Source organism: Muntiacus reevesi, chromosome 1 (genome assembly GCF_963930625.1).
Source record: "Muntiacus reevesi chromosome 1, mMunRee1.1, whole genome shotgun sequence".
In the NCBI taxonomy this organism is placed as follows: Eukaryota; Metazoa; Chordata; class Mammalia; order Artiodactyla; family Cervidae; genus Muntiacus; species Muntiacus reevesi.
Genome location: NC_089249.1, coordinates 230,112,234 through 230,134,933, shown reverse-complemented (window position 1 = coordinate 230,134,933; position 22,700 = coordinate 230,112,234). Strand labels below are relative to the sequence as shown.

The 22,700-nt window shown below is 42.4% G+C and overlaps 3 protein-coding genes across 3 annotated transcripts; all 3 read right to left on the bottom strand.

The window, feature by feature from the left end:
* Window positions 1-5,143: 5,143 nt before the first annotated feature.
* LOC136156208 (protocadherin beta-12-like) lies at window positions 5,144-8,345 on the bottom strand. Its single transcript, XM_065918733.1, has one exon. It carries the CDS (start codon window positions 8,301-8,303, stop codon window positions 5,703-5,705), a length of 2,601 nt encoding a protein of 866 aa, XP_065774805.1. The 5' UTR covers window positions 8,304-8,345; the 3' UTR covers window positions 5,144-5,702.
* Window positions 8,346-8,514: 169 nt separating this feature from the next.
* LOC136156205 (protocadherin beta-10-like) lies at window positions 8,515-18,001 on the bottom strand. Its single transcript, XM_065918729.1, has one exon. The coding sequence runs from the start codon at window positions 17,990-17,992 to the stop codon at window positions 15,593-15,595; it is 2,400 nt and encodes a 799-aa protein (XP_065774801.1). The 5' UTR covers window positions 17,993-18,001; the 3' UTR covers window positions 8,515-15,592.
* Window positions 18,002-20,027: 2,026 nt separating this feature from the next.
* On the bottom strand, window positions 20,028-22,683 carry PCDHB16 (protocadherin beta 16). The gene has a single exon (XM_065918731.1). The coding sequence runs from the start codon at window positions 22,435-22,437 to the stop codon at window positions 20,047-20,049; it is 2,391 nt and encodes a 796-aa protein (XP_065774803.1). The 5' UTR covers window positions 22,438-22,683; the 3' UTR covers window positions 20,028-20,046.
* Window positions 22,684-22,700: the final 17 nt, after the last annotated feature.

The following is a 22,700-nucleotide window of genomic DNA, read 5'->3' as shown; positions in this document are numbered from 1 at the left end:
GTGTAAACAGGTGTGCTGTTATCCAGGGTTTGTTGTTCCATTTAAAGAGCACAGGCAGAATAGGTTTTGCATAATTCTTAAGGGTCCTAGGGTCTTTGGAAGGTCAATAAACATTGGTTTCAAAGTTACCAGCTGCGTTAGACCATAACAAAAGAATCAGCCTGTCCTTTAAAACTTTGAGGGGAGACATTGACTTCTCTCTAGCTACGAAAATCTTATATGACTTCTTTCTCATCGACACTGAAAAGCTGTGATGGTGTAGTCAGCTTCATGAATTATCTTAGCTAGATCTTCTGGATAACTTGCTGCAACTTCTGCATCAGAACTTTCTACTTCACTTTGCACTTTCATGTCCTAGAGACAGCTTTTTTCCTTAAATCTCATGAACCAACCTCTGCTAGCTTCAAAATTTTCTTCTACTACTTACTCATTTCTCTCAGCTTTCATAGAATTGAAGAGTTGAAGCCTTTTTCTGTATTAAACTTTGGCTTAAATCAGTATTATATATCTGGTTTGATCTTCTGTGCAGGTCACTAAAACTCTCCACGTCAGCAATGAGACTGTATCACTTTCTTATCATTTGTGTATTCTCTGGATTAGCACTTTTAATTTCCTTGAAGAACTTATCCTTGGAGGATTTCTCTGGTGGTCCGGTGGCTAAGACTCTGCACTTCCAATGCAGGGGTCATGGGTTTGATCCTTGGTCAGGGAACTAGATCCCACATGCCACAACTGAGTTCACTTGCTGCAACAGATCGAAGATCCCTCATGCTGCAAATAAGACCCGGAGCAGCCAAATAAATTAATAATTTTAAAAAAGAGAAAGAAAAAGAGAGAACTTGGCCTTCGCATTTACACCTGGGTCTTTGGTGCAAGAGGCCGTTTAGCCTGTCTTGTCTTTCAGCATGCCTTCTTCACCAAGTTTAATAATTTCTAACTTTTGATTTAAAATGACACATGTGACTCTTCCCTTCACTTGAACACTTAAGGCAAATTGTAGGATTATTGGCCTATTTTCAATATTGTTGTGTCTCAGGGAATAGGGAGGTCCAAGGAGAGTTAGAAAGATGGGAACAGCCAGTTGGTAGAGCAGTCAGAACATTTATCTGTTAAGTTCACTGTGTTATACAGGTACAGTTCATGGTGCTCCCCCAAATGATTGCAACAGTAACATCAAAGGTCACTGATCAAAAAAAAAAAAAAAAAAAAAAAACCACAGATCACAGATGACCATTATATTTTGTTTTATTATAACAAATATAGTTAAAATGAAAAGTTTGAAATACTGAATTACCAAAATGTTACAGAGAGACATAAAGTGAGCAAATGCTATTGGAAAAAATGGTGTCAATGGATATGCTTGTTGCAGGGTTGCCACAAACTTTATATTTGTAAAAATACACAATCTCTGTGAAGTGCAATAAAATGAAGTATGCCTGTGTTTGAAACCATGAGATCTCCGTGTAAATCAAGCAAAAATGTGTCAAAGAAGAATAGAAGAGGTTTAGCACAGAATTTTGATAAATATCTTCATTTAGAGATGAGGTAAGGAAGTATTTTTTTAAAAAAACAAGGAAGGCCCAGAGTTTAGAATTATGAAACCAAAAGCAAATAGCATTTCAAAACTAGGAGGAAGATTGACAGTAGCAAATGCTTCAGAAAACTCAAGAAAAATAAATATTAAAATGGCCCATTGGATTTAAGGAGATGGTCATTGTGAAGGATTCTGTTAGATGTCTCCCAAAGTCTGTTCCCTTTTTCTTTATAGTAATAAAACTGTATCCAAGGTTATGGTAACTCCACCTCGCTTGTAGTTAGGTGTGGCTAAGTTCTCACACATTGTGAATAGAACTTTCATTTGCCACTCCTGGGTCTGCCACATCTGCATTATCTTTTCCCTCCTAGTCAACTAGAACCCAGATGCGGCAGTGACCCAGCTACAGTCATGTAGATTATGACATTGCAATAGGGAATGCAAGAGGAATTACTTGGAACAAATTTTGGTTCCAGAAGGACCATGAGGAGCAAAGCTGCCCTGTCTATGCAATCATTTATCCACTGTGGCTGTTACAAGAAAGAGACACATGTTTTACAAGCCATTGAGTAATTTTACTACTCTTATTTCTCAGTGTAATCTTAAAAACTTACACAGAAATCTTTGACCAGCTTAACAATATCAGTTTTCAATACGGACTGCACTGGGTTGAAAAGCAAGAAGGATGAGGAGGTAAAAATGGAAATCCTTTTGAGAAATTTAGCTGCAAAAGAAAAAAGTAGATTTGTATCTGGAGGGGAATTTGGACTCAGGAGGGTTTTTTAAGCCTAGAGAAATGTTTTTAAAATGCTGATTTGCAGTACTGAGTAAAGAAGGAGAAAATTAAAATATACAAGAAAGGATATTATCAGTGTTAAGCCCCTAGAAGGCTGTCAAAGACAGGATTCAGCAAATATGAAGGAGTTGGACTTAAGTGGAAGGGAACTTAGCAGAAGAAATTACAAGTACATAGGCTATCAAGAGTATAGGTTTGGGAATAGGACATTAAGATAATTCCCATCTGATGGTTCTGTTTTCTCTTTAAGATATTAAGCAAGTTCATCTGCTAACAAGCAGTATGTAAGTAGTAGGGTAAGAAGTTTAAAGTAAGATAAAAAAATTAAGTAGGTGTGAAGTTGTTATGAAGAGTAAAAGAGAATGCTACCTAGGAAAATATAAAAAGATTTCTTGATCTTGAAAGCCCAATTAATTTTGAATGTGATAACCTTAGTGGTGATAGTACTGATTATTTTCTAAGCTTTGTTTTATAGAGTGCAGCATCCCAGGTGTAAGAGAAAAGAGAATTTTTATTGAATAATTTAACTAGATAAAAATATTTATCTAATGTGTTTCATCAGGAGGCAAAGGAAATCCTAGAGTGAAGGAAAATTGAAAAAGAATTGAGAATATGAGCATGAGAGTGGTTGGGAGTGGTGAAATGGGAGTCAGCTGATGGGAAGGAAATTAAAACAGGAGGGGGTTGATAGGTAGTAGCAGCATCATGGGATGGAGGTCTTGACAAGGTCAAAGACAAGATGTGATAGGAGTAACTGGATCAGAGGGCTAAAGCCATGGAAGGTTCTCATAGAAGGTGTTCTTAGAGGGAGAGATCTGAAATCATATTTCGTAGAATAATCCTGAGTAGTGAGAAAGTACAGCATGTGGCCAAGGTACTGAGAAGCCACGATAGATTAACCAGTGGATGTGTGCTCAGTCACGTCCAACTCTTTTCAAGTCCATGGACTGTAGCCCACCAGGCTCCTCTGTCCATGGGATTATTCCAGCAAGAATATGGAGTGGGTTGCCATTACCTTCTCCAGGGGATATTCCTGACCCAGAGATGGACCCTCTTGGGGCTCCTGCAGCTCCTGCATTGGCAGGTGGATTCTTCACCACTGAGCCACCTGGGAAGCCCCTTTCTTTCCCATACTCTTGGCAAATTCCAACCTAAACTGTTGTTTTGTTCTTATTGGCAAGGGTTTTCAAGAAAATTAACTCTGGGAAGCTGAGCAGTTCCTTACATCTCCATTTTGTAAGTGACCTCTTCCCATTGACAACTTATAGTCCTTTAATATAAAATTGGCTGATATAGTTGAATTCCTATGCACTGGTTTAAATTTAACTGTAAATTATTTGAAGCATAAGAGCAAAATTTGTTTTTAATAATACATTTGAAGATAACTGGTTGATTTACTTGTATCTGAGCTCCGAAGGCCTCACCATTCTCCACTAGAGTCAGGAAACAGTTCTTTCCATAAATAGACAAGTCTTCCTATTCAGGTAGGTGGAAAAACCCAAAGCAACAGGCTTTTCTCTGCTGTTGCACCTGTTAAATTTTCTGCCTGAGTTGTTTAAATTGCTCTTTCCCTTCCCCTATTATAAATGTGAGAGGCCAGGCTGGGCCTGGGGAAACAAGCTACTAGAACACTCCCACCTTTATTTTTGACAGCTATACCATCATAGATCTCTTTATGCTAGTGGTCATCCATCTTTTCCCCACTAAGTACAGTAAATATAGGAGGTAACCTTAATATTTTGATTAATTAATATGTTTTGTTCTCTATGTAAAGAAGCTTTCATTTATTCCTAGTTCCACTTCTGAAAACAGAAAATTAGAATTTAGTCAGCCTGCATGGAGGAACTTTTGTTCCCTCAATTTTTCTTAAATTCAAAGAGTAATTAATCAGTTCATACAGTTCAAAAGAACTGGCAGTGAAATTTTAGCATTCAAGAAGTGTAAACATTAAGTTATTTTGGATATGCTAGAGCAAGAGAATGTACTTCCAGGCATTATTAACTAATACCCAGCCCATCTACAATGTTAAGATTAGAATATCTTCAAGAGGCAGTTCCTGGCATTGACTCTAGTCTGTGGCCCCACAGGAATAAAAGCAATCATTTTACCCTCATGCATGTCCTCTTTCTCATACCTACTCTCTTTCCTTCCACAACATACAGACTTTAAGACTTTTTGATGAAATTCTTGGAAATATCCTCCCCCAACAATGAAGGCTTTCTCTTCTATGATATAGTCAGGTCACTCAAAGCAAAAGTGGTTGGTTAGAGCTTGTACAGCATGAAACAAAACTCTCCTACAATGGCTTGAAGAAAGGTTTAAAACTAGAATGTTAAAGGACTATCTTTTCATACTTTTCAGTGCTCTACAAATATCTGAGAAAAGTGGTTTTGAAACTTTGGATTGCTACCCATTAGTAAGTCATGAAATCAATTTAGTGGATCATGACATTTGAAAATTAAACTGAATGGATTAATATAGGCAATTTCAAATTGCATCACAAAAAAGCTAAGTAGTGTTTACAAAACATTTCTATTGTGTTTGTATGTTACATAATTTTTCTACTGGCTATTTCAAAATTTGAAAATTATTGCCCAGTGTGTATGTATTCTGGGAGAGCACAGGAGGCAAAAGATTATACACTTTAGCACACAAGTCCACTCTACAATAAACAAATTATGGTTCAGGAGCCTGCATTCTACTAGATTGCATTATACCTTTGTAACATTAGTGAGACATCTGGAAAATAAAAACTTTATATTCCAAGATTATGTGGGTGGCCACAATATTAATATGTCTTCACAGTAACCCTCCAGGATCAATAAGGAAGAAGACACTAGGAAAATTGCCTTCTGGCCCTAACAAGATGATTATGTTTATCAAAGGACACTATTTTCAGGTATATTTTCAGCAGTAATAAACATTTTAAAAACCTAATTAAAAAGAGTGGTGAATTTAAAGAAAGAAAAATGACATTTCTGAATAGCAACTATTATTAAATCACAAGAAAAACCGCAAAAAAATGAAATGGTTGAACACTTGAAATACTTTGAAAGTGGTCTGCTTTATTTTATCAAAAGCTTAATTCTGAGTGAAAGTTCAAGTGAAGAGGGAGCCATGAGAAAAAAGTTACTTGGTGTAAGGCAAGTTAATTAATTACGAATTAATTATGAATTAAGACCTCCTTCGTTAGAGAATAAATTATTTGTAATAATTACAACCACAAAAATAAGCATTCACTTAGAAGATGGGTACAACATGCGAAGATATGAAAGTAACAGTGCAATTTCAAGCACATATTTGGGGGAAAATAACGATGGTGTGGAAGCGGCACAAAACAACATACATATTAGATATAAAAGTTAATTATGGTCACTGAATATTGAACCCAAAGCTATTGTAGGAAGTATGATTTTCCTCTATTTCTTTCCCAGGGCGTTGGGTCGAGAGATTGGGGAGAATCGGCTTCAAGAATTTGAACTCATTCGTCCCAGTTCCTCCCGTCAGACACACCTCGTACTGGTAGCTCTGGGACAGGGTCCCCGTGCCGCTGACGTCCACCAGGTGGCCCGGGAAGTGGCCCTCGGGCACCGGGCAGCGACCCGCCGAGCCCGCCCCGCCCCTCCTGCACAGCCGCGCCGCCACGAACACCAGCACCGAGAAGAGGAAGAGCGACGACACCGACGCCAAGGCCACCACCAGGTAGACGGTGAGCGGGTCGGCCGGCGCCGCGGCCGCCGCTTCCGCTTCCGGGGGCGGCAGGTAGGGCTGCGAGAAGCCGTCCACCAGCAGCACGTGCAGCGTGACGCTGGCCGACAGCGGCGGCTCGCCGTTGTCCTTGACCAGCACCACCAGCCGCTGCTTGGGCGCGTCGCGCTCGCTCAGCAGGCGCGCCGTGCGCACCTCGCCGTTGTGCGCCCACACGCCGAACAGCCCGGGCTCCGTGGCCTTGAGCAGCTGGTACGACAGCCAGGCGTTCTGGCCCGCGTCGCCGTCCACCGCCACCACCTTGGTCACCAGGTAGCCGGGCTCGGCCGCCCTGGGCACCAGCTCGGTGCAGGGCGCCGAGGCGTTCTGCAGCGGGTAGAGCACGAAGGGCGCGTTGTCGTTGGCGTCCTCCACGAGCACGCGCACCAGCGCCTGGCTGCTGAGCGCGGGCGAGCCGCGGTCGGCGGCGCCCACGCGGAACTCGAAGGCCCGCAGGGCCTCGTAGTCCAGGGACGTGAGGGCGAAGAGGTGGCCGTTGTCGGGGTTGATGGACACGAGGGAGGCGAGGGGCAGGTGCGGGTCGGGCGGAGGCAGCAGCGAGTAGGTGACCTGGGCGTTGGCGCCCGCGTCTGTGTCTGTGGCGCTGACGCTGCCGATGTGCAGGGCGGGGCTGTTGTTCTCGCGGACCCACAGGGTGTAGGAGGTCTGGGTGAAGGCGGGGGCGTTGTCGTTGACGTCGGACACCAGCACGGTTATGTTGTGCTCGGTTTTCAGTCTGGGGGTTCCCATGTCAGTGACCGTGATCGTGATGTTGTACTCCGCTTGGCTTTCCCTGTCTAGCATTCTTTCCGTTTCCAACGTGTAGTAATTCTCAACTGAAGATTTTAGTACAAACGGGAGGTTTTCTGAAACAGAACAAATCATCCTCCCATTCTCCCCAGAGTCTCTGTCTCGGATACTAAAAACCATAACCACAATCTCCGGAGAATTTTCTGGGATTGGACTGGTAATTGATGACACAGTCACTTCAGGAGCATTGTCATTTACATCCATCACCTGAATTCTGAGTGTTGATTTTCCAAAAAGACCTCCCCCATCTGTGGCTTGAATGATTATAGAATATGCTTCAGTTGTTTCAAAATCCAAGGGTGAAGTTAAACTCACTTCTCCAGACTTTTGGTTAATTTCAAATGTCTTGCGAATATCTTCTGAGGCATGGGAAAACATATATGATATTTCCCCGTTTTTCCCCGAATCTAAGTCCCAAGCTGAGACCGTGACAACCGGTGAGCCGAGTATGCTATCTTCTGAAATCTTCACCTCATAAAATGGCTGCTCAAACTCAGGGGGGTTGTCATTAATGTCCACGACCACCACCCGGACCAAGGCACTCCCAGACTTAGGCGGAGACCCGCCATCCAGAGCGGTGAGGATGAAATTGAGTTCAGACTGTTCTTCATAATCCAGCGCTTTATCCAGAACTAACTCTGGGTATTTCCTATTATCCGGATTGACTCTCATTTTAATGTGGAAATGAGAGTTGGGGCTTATTGTGTAGTTTTTTAGAGCGTTGATTCCTACATCCAAATCCTTTGCGCTTTCTAGTAAGAAGACAGCACCGACAGGACTATTCTCTGGGATTTCTAAGAGCATTTCTTTTTCTAAGAAGACAGGAGAGTGATCATTTATATCCTTGACCTGGAGCTCAATCCGTAAAAACTGCAAGGGGCTTTTCATTAATATCTGGAAATGCAGCACACAGGGCTCGGTGGAGCCACAGAGCTCCTCCCGGTCTAGTGCTTCACTTAAGAGCAAATCCCCTGTATTTATGTCCAGCTGCAATCGCTGTTTGTTATCATTAGATACCACCCGAGCCCCTCTGGAGAATAGTTCACCCACTTCCAGCCCCAGGTCTTTTGCCAGATTGCCTACAAAGCTCCCACTCTGCATTTCCTCTGCCACTGAGAAGCGCCCAGAGTCAGACCCCGCTTGAGACATCCCCAGCAAAACAAAGAAAAGCAGGACTTGCCTTATCTGCAGAACGCCGGCCCCTCCAATCTCCATAGCTCCTTTCCCAAAGTCTTCCTGCAGAATCGCTTCACCCTTCCCACTTCTGGGTAAGGTGCCTCTGATATGTCCACCGAATCTTCGGAGGCTTAAGGATTTTAACCTTGTTAAATAACTTCTAGTTTGCCACTTGAAGCCTTGTTCTTTTTGTCTTCCTAGTGCTCTTTTTGCACTGGGTAACAATGTCCAGAACATCATCCAGCATAGAATGGTTTTTCTCCCCCAGCGATGTTATCCTGCAGCGCCACCATGCGTCTCCACAGATTTTCAGAGTTTGATGAAAGCTACCTAAATTCCATTCACATAAATATCCTCCAGAAACAAATATTCTTTTATGTATTGTATTTAAGTGATTACAGATGTAGTCTATCATGCATAAGAGCTGTTTTGTACTGTTTATAGTGTTTGATGTTATTAGCATTTTAAAAAGCTTTTAAATATCCTTCCCCACAATTGAAAATGTTCAGTTACGGTGAATACAGAAATATAAGATGTGATTCCTGGCCCCCAGGAGCTTGTAATCTTTCTGAGAAAACTGATCACCAGAAACAAGGAGAGTATAAGTGACTGTTTAACTGAACAAAATTCCAGCACTTCTTGGCCTTCCTTAGGTGGTAAGGGAAAGGGAAAGTGTACACAAGTCATTTCAGAAGACCTCTCAAAGGATATGAAACTGAATTAACCATGAGGTAGAACAAAGAGAACTATGTATAGATAGTTCTGATAGCACTAGAAGGCCTTCTGTAGATTTCCTTGACAGCAGTGAACTGTGAACTAAGAGAAAAATGAAGTAAGATACTGGGGTGGAACATAGTGGAAATCCATAATTTATTTTTAGTTTCTCATAATTTACCAAAAAAATTAACAAATACACAAACATGTTAGTTTCATTTAACATAGGCTTACTCCTAAAACTGACTTCCCTCAGTTTCCCAAGATTTATTCCAGCTACAGTTATGGTCATCTGCTGTCTCTTTCAGCACAGGAAGAGAGAGAGAGAGATTTTCTTTCCCAGTTGTAGGACAAAAGCTTAGTTTTACTCTGACCAGACTAACCAAGATTATGTACCTGCTACTGAGGCATCATTGTTTCAGGGGTATAGAATTATGAAAGTGAAAGTGAGTCACTCAGTTGTATTTAACTCTCTGTGACGCCATGGACTATATAGTCCATGGAATTCTTTACAGGCCAGAATAGAATTGGAGCGGCTAGCCATTCCATTCTCCAGGGGATCTTCCCAACCCAGGGATCTAAGCCAGGCAGGTCTCCTGCATTGCAGGCAGATTCTTTGCCAGCTGATCCACCAGGGAAGCCCACAATAGAATTGTAGGTGGAGGTTTTAGTTTCAGAATCTGAACTCATCTTTGTCCTCTGTTTTGCTTTAATCCTCTCTGGGGTCACCTCTAAAGCTTTTGGTGATTTCAGTTTTAGCCAAAGTACATGGTTGCTACATGGTGAGGGAGATTGTTTGGAACAGAATTCGCCTGTGATGTCCAGTATACAAGGTCTCAAGAGTGTGCTCAAAAATTTATGGAGGAGGGATCTAAGAAGTTTTCATTTTAAAAATGTTAAGTTAAATTATATTCTTAAAAATGTAAGCTAGACACATGGTTGAAAAATAAATCACTGCAAAAGGGCAGAAATTGAAAAGTAGATGGATTTACTACATACAGTTATCCTCACTCCTTTTATTTTTTATTTTTGAATTTAGAGTGAGATTTATTATGCTCAGAGAAGACAGAATACCCTCATGTTTGATTCCTTCCAAATTTCCAAAAACAATATTACAGTACTTTCATGTAATTCTTTGATTTTACACAGCTCACTCCTTTTAAAATGCCCAATAAATGATAGTTAATAAAAATGATATGAACTTACAGAGACCGAGAATGTATATACATAAATTTGATGACAGAAATCAGATGAAAGAGCAGTTATCAGTTCCAAGAAATGTCTAAAGAAAAGTTCTTGTTTGTCCAACATAATCCCATTTGGATACAAGATTTAGAGGAACCAAGTGTATAAGACTGAAGTTCATTGAGGACCAAAAAGGAAATGGCAACCCACTCCAGTATTCTTGCCTGGAAGTCCCATGGACAGAGGATCCTGGTGGGTTTACAGTCCATGGGGTTGGAAAGGAGTCAGACACAACTTAGCCACCAAACACCATCTCTAACTTTGGAGACCCTGGGCAGAGTGAAGTGCAAATGTGAGGGGTGAAGCCAAAAATAGGGAAATCAAGCAAAACTTTGCACCCTGAGTGATGAGATTTCTAGTCCCTTTCCACGCAGTAGTCTCCGGTTGGAGTACGCAGGGTGCGCATCTCTAACTCTCTCTTGCACAGACGATATTGCAGAATCCTAACCTGGAGCATATGAAAGGTTCAAACAAAAACTTTAACATACTGGTATTTGAGGATCTCCTAAGCTAATAACTGTTATCTTACAATGATTACATTAGAGTGAGGTCCTGCCATCAATAACTGCATTATCATATACACAAAGAGCTAACTGTCAGCACCTTGATCATTCTTAAATATGAGAAGATAGCCATGGACCACAAGACATGAGGCAGTAGTAATACCAACGAAGTATTAATGCCAAAACCACCACCACCACCAAAAAAGGGGGTCGCAGGAGGAAACAGATACAGAAATAGAGAAGACAGAAGAAAATTTTTTTTTTAAAGAAAGTGTTTTAAAATGTTTGATTAACCTGTTGGATAGCAGAAATTAACAGAGCAATGTAAATCAACTATATTTCAATATTAAAAAATCTGATTAATATCCTCAGAGTAAAATCTAATAATAGCTAATATTTATTGAGTATTTATTCTGTGCTGCCTATTATTCTGGTGCCACATATGTGTTTACACATTTAATCTCAATAGTAATCATATGAAGTATGTATTCTTTTGTAAGATAAAGAGTGGATTTGGGCTTAGTGCTACTTCCTAGCTATATAATCTTGGGCAAGTTCTTAATTTCTCTATGACTCTCATTTTAAAAATAGTTTTTACTGCACAATGAATTTAATAATTTTAAAAGATGGATTGTAGATGACAGAATAATCTTTATTATAGTTGATTTACAATGTTTTGCCAGTCGTGTACAGCAAAGTAATTCAGTTATACACACACACACACACACACACACACACATATATATATACTTTTTAAATGTTCTTTTCCATTATGGTCTATCACAGGATATTGAATGTAGTTCCCTCTACATACATTAGGAGCTTGTTGCTTATTCATTCTAAAGGTAATACTTTGCATCTACCAACCCCAAATTCCCAGTCCTTCCCTCTCCCCTTCTCCCTGTTGGCAACCAGAAGTCTGTCCTCTATGTCTTATGAGTCTGTTTCTGTTTTGTTGGTAGGTTCATTTGTGCCATATTTTAGATTCCACATATAAGTGATTTCATATGGTATTTGCACTTTCTTTCTGACTTACTTCACTTAGTATGATAATCTCTAGTTCCATCCATGTTGCTGCACATGGCATCATTTTGTTCATTTTTATGGCAGAGTGGTACTCCCTTGTGGATATGTACTAAGTTCTTATTTATTCATTCACATGCTGATGGACACTTAGGTTGCTTCCATGCTTTGGCTGTTGTGAATAGTGCTGCTGTGTACATGGGGGTGCATGTATCTTTCTGAATTTTAATTTTGTCTGGGTATATTCCCAGGAGTGGGATTGCTGGATCAAGTGGTAATTCTATTTTTAGTTTTCTGAGGAACTTCCATACTGTTTGTACCCACTTACCTTCCCACCAACAGTGTAAGAGAGTTCCCTTTTATCCATACCTTCTCCAGCACTTGTTTTTTGTAGACTTTTTAATGATGGCCGTTTTGACCAGTGTTAGGTAGTACCTCAGTTTTGATTTGCAGTTCTCTAACAATTAGTGAAATCATGAAATTAAAAGATGCTTACTCCTTGGAAGGAAAGTTATGACCAACCTAGATAGCATATTAAAAAGCAGAGACATTACTTTGCCAACAAAGGCCCATCTAGTCAAGGCTATGGTTTTTCCAGTGGTCATGTATGGATCTGAGAGTTGGACTGTGAAGAAAGCTGAGCGCTGAAGAATTGACGCTTTTGAACTGTGGTGTTGGAGAAGACTCTTGAGAGTCCCTTGGACTGCAAGGAGATCCAACCAGTCCATCCTAAAGGAGATCATCCTGGGTATTCATTGGAAGGACTGATGCTGAAGCTGAAACTCCAAAACTTTGGCCACCTGATGCAAAGAGTTGACTCATTGGAAAAGACCCTGATGCTGGGAGGGATTGGGGGCAGGAGGAGAAGGGGACAACAGAAGATGAGATGGCTGGATGGCATCACTGACTCAGTGGACATGAGTTTGAGTAAACTCTGGGAGTTGGTAATGGACAGGGAGGCCTGGCGTGCTGTGATTCATGGGGTCGCAAAGAGTCGGACACAACTGACTGAACTGAACTGAATAATTAGTGATGTTGAGCATCTTTTCATGTGCCTGCTGGTCATCTAAATGACAAAAGATACCACATTTATAAATCTAAAACAGATGCTATGAAAAACTTTCAAGAGAACTAAAAAGAGCTCTTAAAAAATAAACATTTGTCAGTCAAAAATTAAAAGTACAAAGCTTGGATGATAAAATATTTTGTCCAAAAAGTAGAACAAGAGGCAAAAAGAAAATAAGAAATGGAAAAAAATTAGAGGGAGACAATCAATCAATTCAGGATATCCAGTATTTAACTAATGAGATTATGGTGAGATGATACAAAATTCAAAGGAGAAATTATGATGAAAATAGAACAAGGAAATTTCTCAGAGCTAAAAGTGAGAGTTTAAATGCTAACAGAGTACACCCATGTGACTAGATAAATAGCCAACACTGATGTATCTATCTTCAGAATAGGAGAAAAGTTTCCAGTGTTTCCACTGTGCAAAAATGTGGTGACGTTAAGAGATAAGAATCAGAATGGAAAGTCCTCTGAATAGCACCTCTCTATGCAATCACTAAAAGGAATACTGCTTTCAAGATCTGAGGGAAAATTATTTTCAGCCTAAAATTTTATATCCAAACTATCAATCAAATGAAAACAAAGATACTGTCACAAGGCAAGTTCTCAAAAATTTTATGTCCTCTGCATCTATTTTTATGAAGATATTGAGAGATCTGTGTCAGCTAAGTAAGTCACCTCTTAGAATTTGTGAGGGGTTGGTTGGTTCTAAGACCCACAGATATCAAATTCCCCAGATGCTCAAATCCCATAGTTGGCCCTCCCCATCCGGGGGTTGCACATCCAAGGATTCAGCCAAGGTAAGATTGTGTATTAAGTTTGCATTCTGCAATGGGTTGACTCATCAGATGTGCAGTCCGTGCATACAGAGACTCAACCGTATATGTATTAGAAAAATCCTCATATATGTGAACACAAAGTTCAAAACCCTGTTGCTCAAGGATCCACTATATACTGTTTCTTATCAAAGGGGACCAACACAGGAAAATGTTAAAGTCCTAACTATAGAGCAAATAGTATAAATGAAAGCGAGAGATAGGAGGGAATTTGGGTGAAAGATCTCCAGAAAACAAGTATAACTGATAGACTTCTGAGATTTTTTAAAATTTAAGGGGAAATAATGATATTCAGGGAGAAATAATGTGAAAAATCAATAGAATTAAATAGAAAATTGTGCAAATAAAAATAATTATCAACTCTAGGAAAGATACTTTCAAGAAAGGGAAGGTAATCATACTATGGTAATGTGTACTTTGAAGTAATCTTAGCAAATAAACCAAACCTATTAGTTTAACCAAAAGGAGGAGGAGAGGGAAAAGAGGAAGCAGAAGCAGGAGAAGAAGAAAACCTAAGACAGTGACAACAGAAGAAAGGGAATGTGCAGTGTTTGTGTGTTTGTTAATTGGAAGGCAAGGAGGCATGAAATAGGTGATGGGGATTAAAAGGCACAGACCTACAATTATAAAATTTCAAAAAACATGGAAATGTAATATAGGGCATAAGGAATATATTATAATAACTTGTATGGGTATAGTTTGTTACTAGATTTGTGGTAATCATTTCATAATATATGCAAATATCAAATCACTACGTGGTACACCTGAAACTAACATAATATTGCAATCAACTATATTTCAACAAGAAAAGAAAGAAAGGCGGTCAAGTAATTAAGAAATAAAAAGGTAAGAAAGTTAAGTCATTTATTACAGGAAGAAGTTATTAAAGTATAAAATTGAATGTCAAAGCAGTATAAACACATAACAGAAAATGTAGATAAATGCTACAGAAAACAGGAGAGGGCTGGAGATGAATCTGTTGTCATTCCTTATGATTTTTAGTTCATCTTAATTAATTTGAGATAATTAAAATATATTTACAAAATAAAATGAAAAGTGAAGAGCTTTGTAACAGTCCACTAATAACTTTATACAGACTCTCAGAATGTTTTTATTTATATTCATTTTCATGCAGGTTATTTTATTTTGTTGGAATTATAAGACAGTCTGTTTATATATCAGCAAAAGTGAACATTAGAAAATATTAACAAAGAGTAGCGTATTTAAAGAAAATGAAATAATATGAACACAGTGAGTAAGTGAAGTTGCTCAGTCATGTCCGACTCTTTGCGTCCCCATGGACTGTAGCCTACTACGCTCCTCCGTACATGGATTTTCCAGGGAAGAATACTGGAGTGGGTTGCCATTTCCTTTTCCAGGAGATCTTCCCTACCCGGGGCTCCCGCATTGTAGGCAGACTTTTTACCGTCTAAGCCACCAGGGAGTCCCTGGTCCCTAAGCTAAATCTTCTAATATGAACACAAGGATATTATAATGTTGCTCACAAAATGATGCTTCATGGTTTTGGTTTGTTTGTTTAAGTTGGTTGGGATGTTTTTGGCTACACAGGCAGTTTGGCAGATCTTAATTTCCTGACCAGTGAAGAACCCAGGTGCAGAAAATGAAAGCTCTAGGTCCTTACCACTGGACCACCAGGGAATCCCACCAATGATGTTTCATTTTATCATGAGCAGAATAATAGAGAAATATTTCTTTTACAATATCATTTAGAGCTAGATGATAGTTTATTATCATGATTAAAGAAATGATTTAGTAAGGTCAAGACATGCAGGTTTGTCTTCTTAGGTAAAGAAGGTACTGTAGGTGTATAGGATAATGAGATGCAATCTATGAAATGTACTAGGGAAAAAATCAACCAGTTTTCTAGAATGAAAATAGTACTAAACTCTTGGTACGTTTTGAAGGAACCAAACGTACAAACTATTATTTAGATGGGGTACTGATTACACCTAACCTGTTTAATGGGGGGAAAAAGGATGAAATAACATTGTAAAATCATATAGTACTTTAAAATAAAGCTTTTAAGTTGCAAAATAATTTAACTTGGAGTAATAAAACTAAACTAATATTGATATAGTTGCATAACACTTCAAAAATACCTGAGCATATAGAAAGAATTTTACTGAAAATTAAATCCAAGGCTATTTCGAAATGTGGGATTTTCATCACTATTTCTCCTAGGATCTTGTGCCTGAACAGTGGGGAGAATCGGCTTCAAGAATTTGAACTCATTCGTCCCAGTTCCTCCCGTCAGACACACCTCGTACTGGTAGCTCTGGGACAGGGTCCCCGTGCCGCTGACGTCCACCAGGTGGCCCGGGAAGTGGCCCTCGGGCACCGGGCAGCGACCCGCCGAGCCCGCCCCGCCCCTCCTGCACAGCCGCGCCGCCACGAACACCAGCACCGAGAAGAGGAAGAGCGACGACACCGACGCCAAGGCCACCACCAGGTAGACGGTGAGCGGGTCGGCCGGCGCCGCGGCCGCCGCTTCCGCTTCCGGGGGCGGCAGGTAGGGCTGCGAGAAGCCGTCCACCAGCAGCACGTGCAGCGTGACGCTGGCCGACAGCGGCGGCTGGCCGTTGTCCTTGACCAGCACCACCAGCCGCTGCTTGGGCGCGTCGCGCTCGCTCAGCAGGCGCGCCGTGCGCACCTCGCCGTTGTGCGCCCACACGCCGAACAGCCCGGGCTCCGTGGCCTTGAGCAGCTGGTACGACAGCCAGGCGTTCTGGCCCGCGTCGCCGTCCACCGCCACCACCTTGGTCACCAGGTAGCCGGGCTCGGCCGCCCTGGGCACCAGCTCGGTGCAGGGCGCCGAGGCGTTCTGCAGCGGGTAGAGCACGAAGGGCGCGTTGTCGTTGGCGTCCTCCACGAGCACGCGCACCAGCGCCTGGCTGCTGAGCGCGGGCGAGCCGCGGTCGGCGGCGCCCACGCGGAACTCGAAGGCCCGCAGGGCCTCGTAGTCCAGGGACGTGAGGGCGAAGAGGTGGCCGTTGTCGGGGTTGATGGACACGAGGGAGGCGAGGGGCAGGTGCGGGTCGGGCGGAGGCAGCAGCGAGTAGGTGACCTGGGCGTTGGCGCCCGCGTCTGTGTCTGTGGCGCTGACGCTGCCGATGTGCAGGGCGGGGCTGTTGTTCTCGCGGACCCACAGGGTGTAGGAGGTCTGGGTGAAGGCGGGGGCGTTGTCGTTGACGTCGGACACCAGCACGGTTATGTTGTGCTCGGTTTTCAGTCTGGGGGTTCCCATGTCAGTGACGGTGATGGTGATGATGTACTCCGCTTGCCTTTCTCTGTCCAGTGCTCCTTCTGTCATTAGGATGTAAAAATTCTCCACAGACGGTTTCAGAAGAAACGGCAGATGGTCTGGAATGAAGCAAACCGTCTTTCCATTTTCTCCAGAGTCTCTGTCTTTAATCCTAAAAACAGCCAATAATGTCTCAGGAGAGTTCTCCGCAACATGGTTGGAAAGTGATGATATGATCAGTTCAGGGGCATTGTCATTGGTGTCTAATACCTCGACCAAAACTGCGCATTTTGAAGAAAGGCCCCCACCGTCGATTGCCTGTATATTTATTTTGTAAGACTTTACTAGCTCATAATCAAGCAACAGTCTGAGTATGATTTCTCCAGAAAAAGGATTGATATGAAAGGTTGTTAGAATATCTTCAGAAGCATCAAAAAATGAATAGGATATGTCTGCATTGATTCCAGAGTCTGCATCTCCTGCAGAGACTTTAGCAATAAAGGACCCTACTGGGCTGTTCTCCGGAGCCTGTGTCTCATAGATTGCCTGAGAAAACTGAGGGGCATTGTCATTGACATCCAGGATCACAATGCGTATATTGGTGGCTCCAGACCTGGGTGGCAATCCTCCATCCAGCGCTGTGAGTGTTAAGCTGAACTCTTGCTGTTTCTCCCGATCCAGCGCCCTGTCCAGTACTAGCTCTGGATATATTATGCCTTCATCACTGCCAGTAATTTTAATATGGAAAAAAGAGTTGAGGTTGATAGTATAGTTTTGGATACCATTAAGTCCTCCATCTGAATCTTGTGCTCTTTCTAGTTGAAATGAGGTCCCTTCAGCTGTATTTTCTAATATTTTTAAGACTGTTTCTTTGTCCCGAAAAACTGGTGAATGATCATTTATGTCCCTCACCCTCAGCTCAATCCGATAAATCTGAAAGGGGTTATCCATTAAAATTTGAAAATACAGCATACACGGTTCTCTGGAGCCACACAGCTTCTCCCGGTCCAGTTTTTCATTTGTAAGCAAATCCCCAGTTTGAGAGTCCAGGAGCAAGTGTTGTTTGTTGTCATCAGAGACCATCCGCGCTCCCCTTGCAAGCAACTCCTTGTCCCCTAGCCCTAGATCCTTAGCTATATTGACTACAAAGGATCCTCTCTCTGTTTCCTCTGTCACCGAGTAACGTCCAAACCCAGAGCCTGCCAACGATACTCCCCCAAACAGAAAAAGAAACAGGACTTGCCTTTGTCTTGAGCAGGGAAATCGTCTAGCCTCCATAGCTGCTTCTGAACACGGCTTTCATTAATATTGGTAACAATCACAGATCCCAGTGTAAAAAAACAGCAGTCGCAAACCGCAGACCTACGCCGTGTAGTAGCAAAGGTCTGGGTTATGTTTTATAACCCCCGTTTCGAATCTTGGGTTGCTACAGCTTTTCTCCCTGGTCTACCTGCGGCTATCTTCCTTTTTATGTCAGTGACTCACCGCAGCACTCAGTTGATTTTTACCCCCGGCTCTTTAGCCTGCAGCGCCACCGCGTGGCCTCCAACAGACTCAAATTGCTGTTCCCAATTTGTGCGCTTCTATGTCTTTATTTGTTCTTATTTAAATATTTCATTTTTCTTTTGTTTGTATCATTTAAAATAATGTTAAGATAGGGAATTGTTCACTTTGTTGAAATTTTTCACTACTTATGGGGAAAGTTAAAAATTCATCAGTTGAAAAAATAATGTGTCTAGCAGTTAAATCTGTCCATTGTGCTAGATTTTAGTTCTGAATCTTTCATTGCTGACACTTCTCCCAAGCAATACAAGGAATCCAAACTAAAACTAGTGACCTCCAACATCACCAAAGGAACAGGTTTTACATTTCCAAAACTTGAGCATAGGAACACCAAAAATTGAGAAAAGAAACTTTTCACACCTTCTTTAACACATTTCTTCCAAACTTAATTACATTACGTAAGTATAATCATTATTGTATAATCTAGAAAGAAGCATTTAAAGCTGTACCTTCTCTGTGCTCCCATCAAAACCTGTATAATTGCCCTGTAAATAGTTTACAATAATCTGTCCCTTCTTCAATATGTGACTTGATTAAGGAATGAAACTTCAATATGGAAACTATGTCTTAATCATCATTGATTGCCAAATCAGACAATCACTAAATGCTTACTGTATTAAGGGATGCATAAATAAACTCTAGTGAGTAGGACAGGAAATATTTTAGCACCTTACCATTTGAAAAATTGTATTCTTTCACTCATTCTTTGCAATTTGTTCCCTTTCACATGTTTTTGTTTTTCTTACATCAGTTTTAAAATATATGCAGAATTAAAGAAGGGACTGACCTCTTTTTTAAGGTCCTTCTTAATTCAAGTGGGATCTAATTTCATGCACAAAATAAAAAGTAGACCACACTAATGTCTGTCCTAACTACTGAAAATAAGAACAGCATTATAAACTCTGCCTCACAGAGAATTTTGTCCAAGGCCCTAACATCTAGGGGGAAATCTCTTTTCCTAAACAATAAGCAAGATATACAGATTAAACAGAAATATTGTACAAGGAACAGGATTGATACTGTCCAAAACACTCGAATTTTTTTAATATAAAATACATGGGGTATAAACTGCTGCTTGATGACTTCTGTTTTTCGCCTGAATGGGACTGCATTATTAGTCCCTAAAAATTTGACAGGAATCTCTGATTTTTTTCATACAAAATTAAAAGCAACAAACTATTAAACATTTCTATGTGATACTATAGAATAATGATATTTTTGCTTTTTTGTCTGCAAACATATCAGTATCCTAAAATCATGTTTCTTATTTTCAGATAAGAGACATCACCCAATAGAAATACTATATTTTAAATAAGTAAATGGCAATACAGAGAATGTTTTTAAAAGTAGCATAGTTTAAGAAAATTGCTGTAATGAAAATCTAGATTGACAAATCACCCAAAATACCAGTTTTGAAAAAAAAATATCAAATAGTAAACATACAGATAACATGCAGCAGATTATTTTAGTAACTTAAGTATTAAGAGCTGACATTTAAAATGTAAACACAAAGTCAATAAAGATGTATAAAGTGGAGAAAATGTGGTAAAACCAACTTTGACTATAAAATCTATTTCACTCGTTGGGATTCTGGTGAGAAATGCTTCACTGAACTGAAACAAGAATCAAAGGAAACTTGTGAAGTTGAACAAAGGTGGAAATTGAGGATAAACAAAACAAAATTAAATACTACCTTATTGGTGGTGGTAATATTTTAAACAAAAAATAGAGGAAGAAAATGTCTTTATTAAATAAGTTCCTATGAATTATTAAATTCCAACGCTACCCTCAAACGAGGGGTTTTCTTCCACTTCGCTACCTATGCTCTTGGATGAGAGATTGGGGAGAATATGCTTTAGGACCTTGAACTCATTCGTCCCAGTTCCTCCCGTCAGACACACCTCGTACTGGTAGCTCTGGGACAGGGTCCCCGTGCCGCTGACGTCCACCAGGTGGCCCGGGAAGTGGCCCTCGGGCACCGGGCAGCGACCCGCCGAGCCCGCCCCGCCCCTCCTGCACAGCCGCGCCGCCACGAACACCAGCACCGAGAAGAGGAAGAGCGACGACACCGACGCCAAGGCCACCACCAGGTAGACGGTGAGCGGGTCGGCCGGCGCCGCGGCCGCCGCTTCCGCTTCCGGGGGCGGCAGGTAGGGCTGCGAGAAGCCGTCCACCAGCAGCACGTGCAGCGTGACGCTGGCCGACAGCGGCGGCTGGCCGTTGTCCTTGACCAGCACCACCAGCCGCTGCTTGGGCGCGTCGCGCTCGCTCAGCAGGCGCGCCGTGCGCACCTCGCCGTTGTGCGCCCACACGCCGAACAGCCCGGGCTCCGTGGCCTTGAGCAGCTGGTACGACAGCCAGGCGTTCTGGCCCGCGTCGCCGTCCACCGCCACCACCTTGGTCACCAGGTAGCCGGGCTCGGCCGCCCTGGGCACCAGCTCGGTGCAGGGCGCCGAGGCGTTCTGCAGCGGGTAGAGCACGAAGGGCGCGTTGTCGTTGGCGTCCTCCACGAGCACGCGCACCAGCGCCTGGCTGCTGAGCGCGGGCGAGCCGCGGTCGGCGGCGCCCACGCGGAACTCGAAGGCCCGCAGGGCCTCGTAGTCCAGGGACGTGAGGGCGAAGAGGTGGCCGTTGTCGGGGTTGATGGACACGAGGGAGGCGAGGGGCAGGTGCGGGTCGGGCGGAGGCAGCAGCGAGTAGGTGACCTGGGCGTTGGCGCCCGCGTCTGTGTCTGTGGCGCTGACGCTGCCGATGTGCAGGGCGGGGCTGTTGTTCTCGCGGACCCACAGGGTGTAGGAGGTCTGGGTGAAGGCGGGGGCGTTGTCGTTGATGTCGGACACCAGCACGGTTATGTTGTGCTCGGTTTTCAGTCTGGGGGTTCCCATGTCAGTGACCATGATCGTGATGTTGTACTCGGCTCTTTCCTCTCTGTCCAGTGTTCTCTCCGTTACTAAGGTGTAGAAGTTCTTGACTGAAGGTTTTAGAAGAAAAGGAAGGTCATCTTGTATGGAGGAAGTTGTTTTCCCGTTGTTCCCAGAGTCAGGATCTGAAACACTGAAAACAGCAACTACAATTTCAGGGGTGTTCTCTGGGATGGGGCTAGTAAGTGCGGATACTGTCACTTTCGGAGGATTGTCATTCACATCCACTACCTGCAGGAGAAGAGTGCATTTTCCTGAGAGGCCGCCTCCATCAGTGGCCATGACGTCCACTTCATAAGAGCGAACTGTTTCAAAATCTACTTGTTTTCTTAGTCGAATTTCGCCTGTCTTTGGATTTACCTCCAAAGTTTTACTAATATCTTCAGAAGGCTGAAAGAATGTGTATGATATTTTCCCATAGAGTCCACTGTCTACATCGTTCGCAGAAACAGTGACAACCAGGGAGCCTACGGGGCTGTTTTCGGGAATATTCACCTTGTAGAGCAACTGCTGAAACTGAGGGGCATTATCGTTGCTGTCCATCACTTCAATGCGAACCTGGGTGGTCCCATACCTTGGTGGAGAGCCGCCATCCAGCGCTGTCAGCTTTAATGAGATTTCGGGCTCCTCCTCCCGATCCAGCTCTTTGTCTAACACCAGCTCAGGGTATTTTCTGCCATCGCTGCGATTGTGGGTTATAACCCGGAAATGGAAGTTTGGGTTGATTGTATAGTTCTGAATATTGTTGCTGCCTACATCCAAGTCCAGAGCATTACTCAGAGGGAATGCAGTTCCTGTAGGACTGTTTTCTGGTATTTTTAGAATAATTTCTCTTTCATTGAACACGGGGTAATGGTCATTGATGTCCTTCACCCTCAGTTCTGCCTGGAATATCTCTAAAGGTTTTTCCATTAATACTTGGAAATGTAGTATGCAAGGCTCAGTTGGACCGCATAGCTCCTCTCGATCTAGCTTTTCATTTAGGAGCAAATCCCCCGTCTGAACGTTAAGCTGCAAATGCTCTTTGTTCCCCTGGGAAATGATCCGGACCGCTCGAGTAGCCATCTCTGTCAACCCCAACTCCAGGTCTTTTGCTAAATTTGCCACAAAGGAGCCTCTCTCTGTTTCTTCCACTACTGAATAAGGCCCCAAATCAGCGCTCCCCCAAGACATGCTCAGGCAAACAAAGAAAACTAGGACTTGCCTTTGTCTGCGATTGTGCATCCGTCCAGTCTCCATTGCTCTTTCCTGACAACTGGGTTCACAGGAGCTTCATATATGCCCAAGATCCTGGTAGCCCTCGCAGGTCAGAGTTTTGTCACTAAATATAGTTTTAGAGACGCTTCACACTCACTTTCGCTCTGGCTGAGAAAGCTATTCTTCAGGCAGCTTCTAGGCAGTGTGAAACTAGCTGGATACTGGAGCTACTGTTTTTAAGGCAAGTCTCTTTTTTATCACCTTAACATGCAGCGCCACCATGCGTTCTGTCTCATCTTTACTGG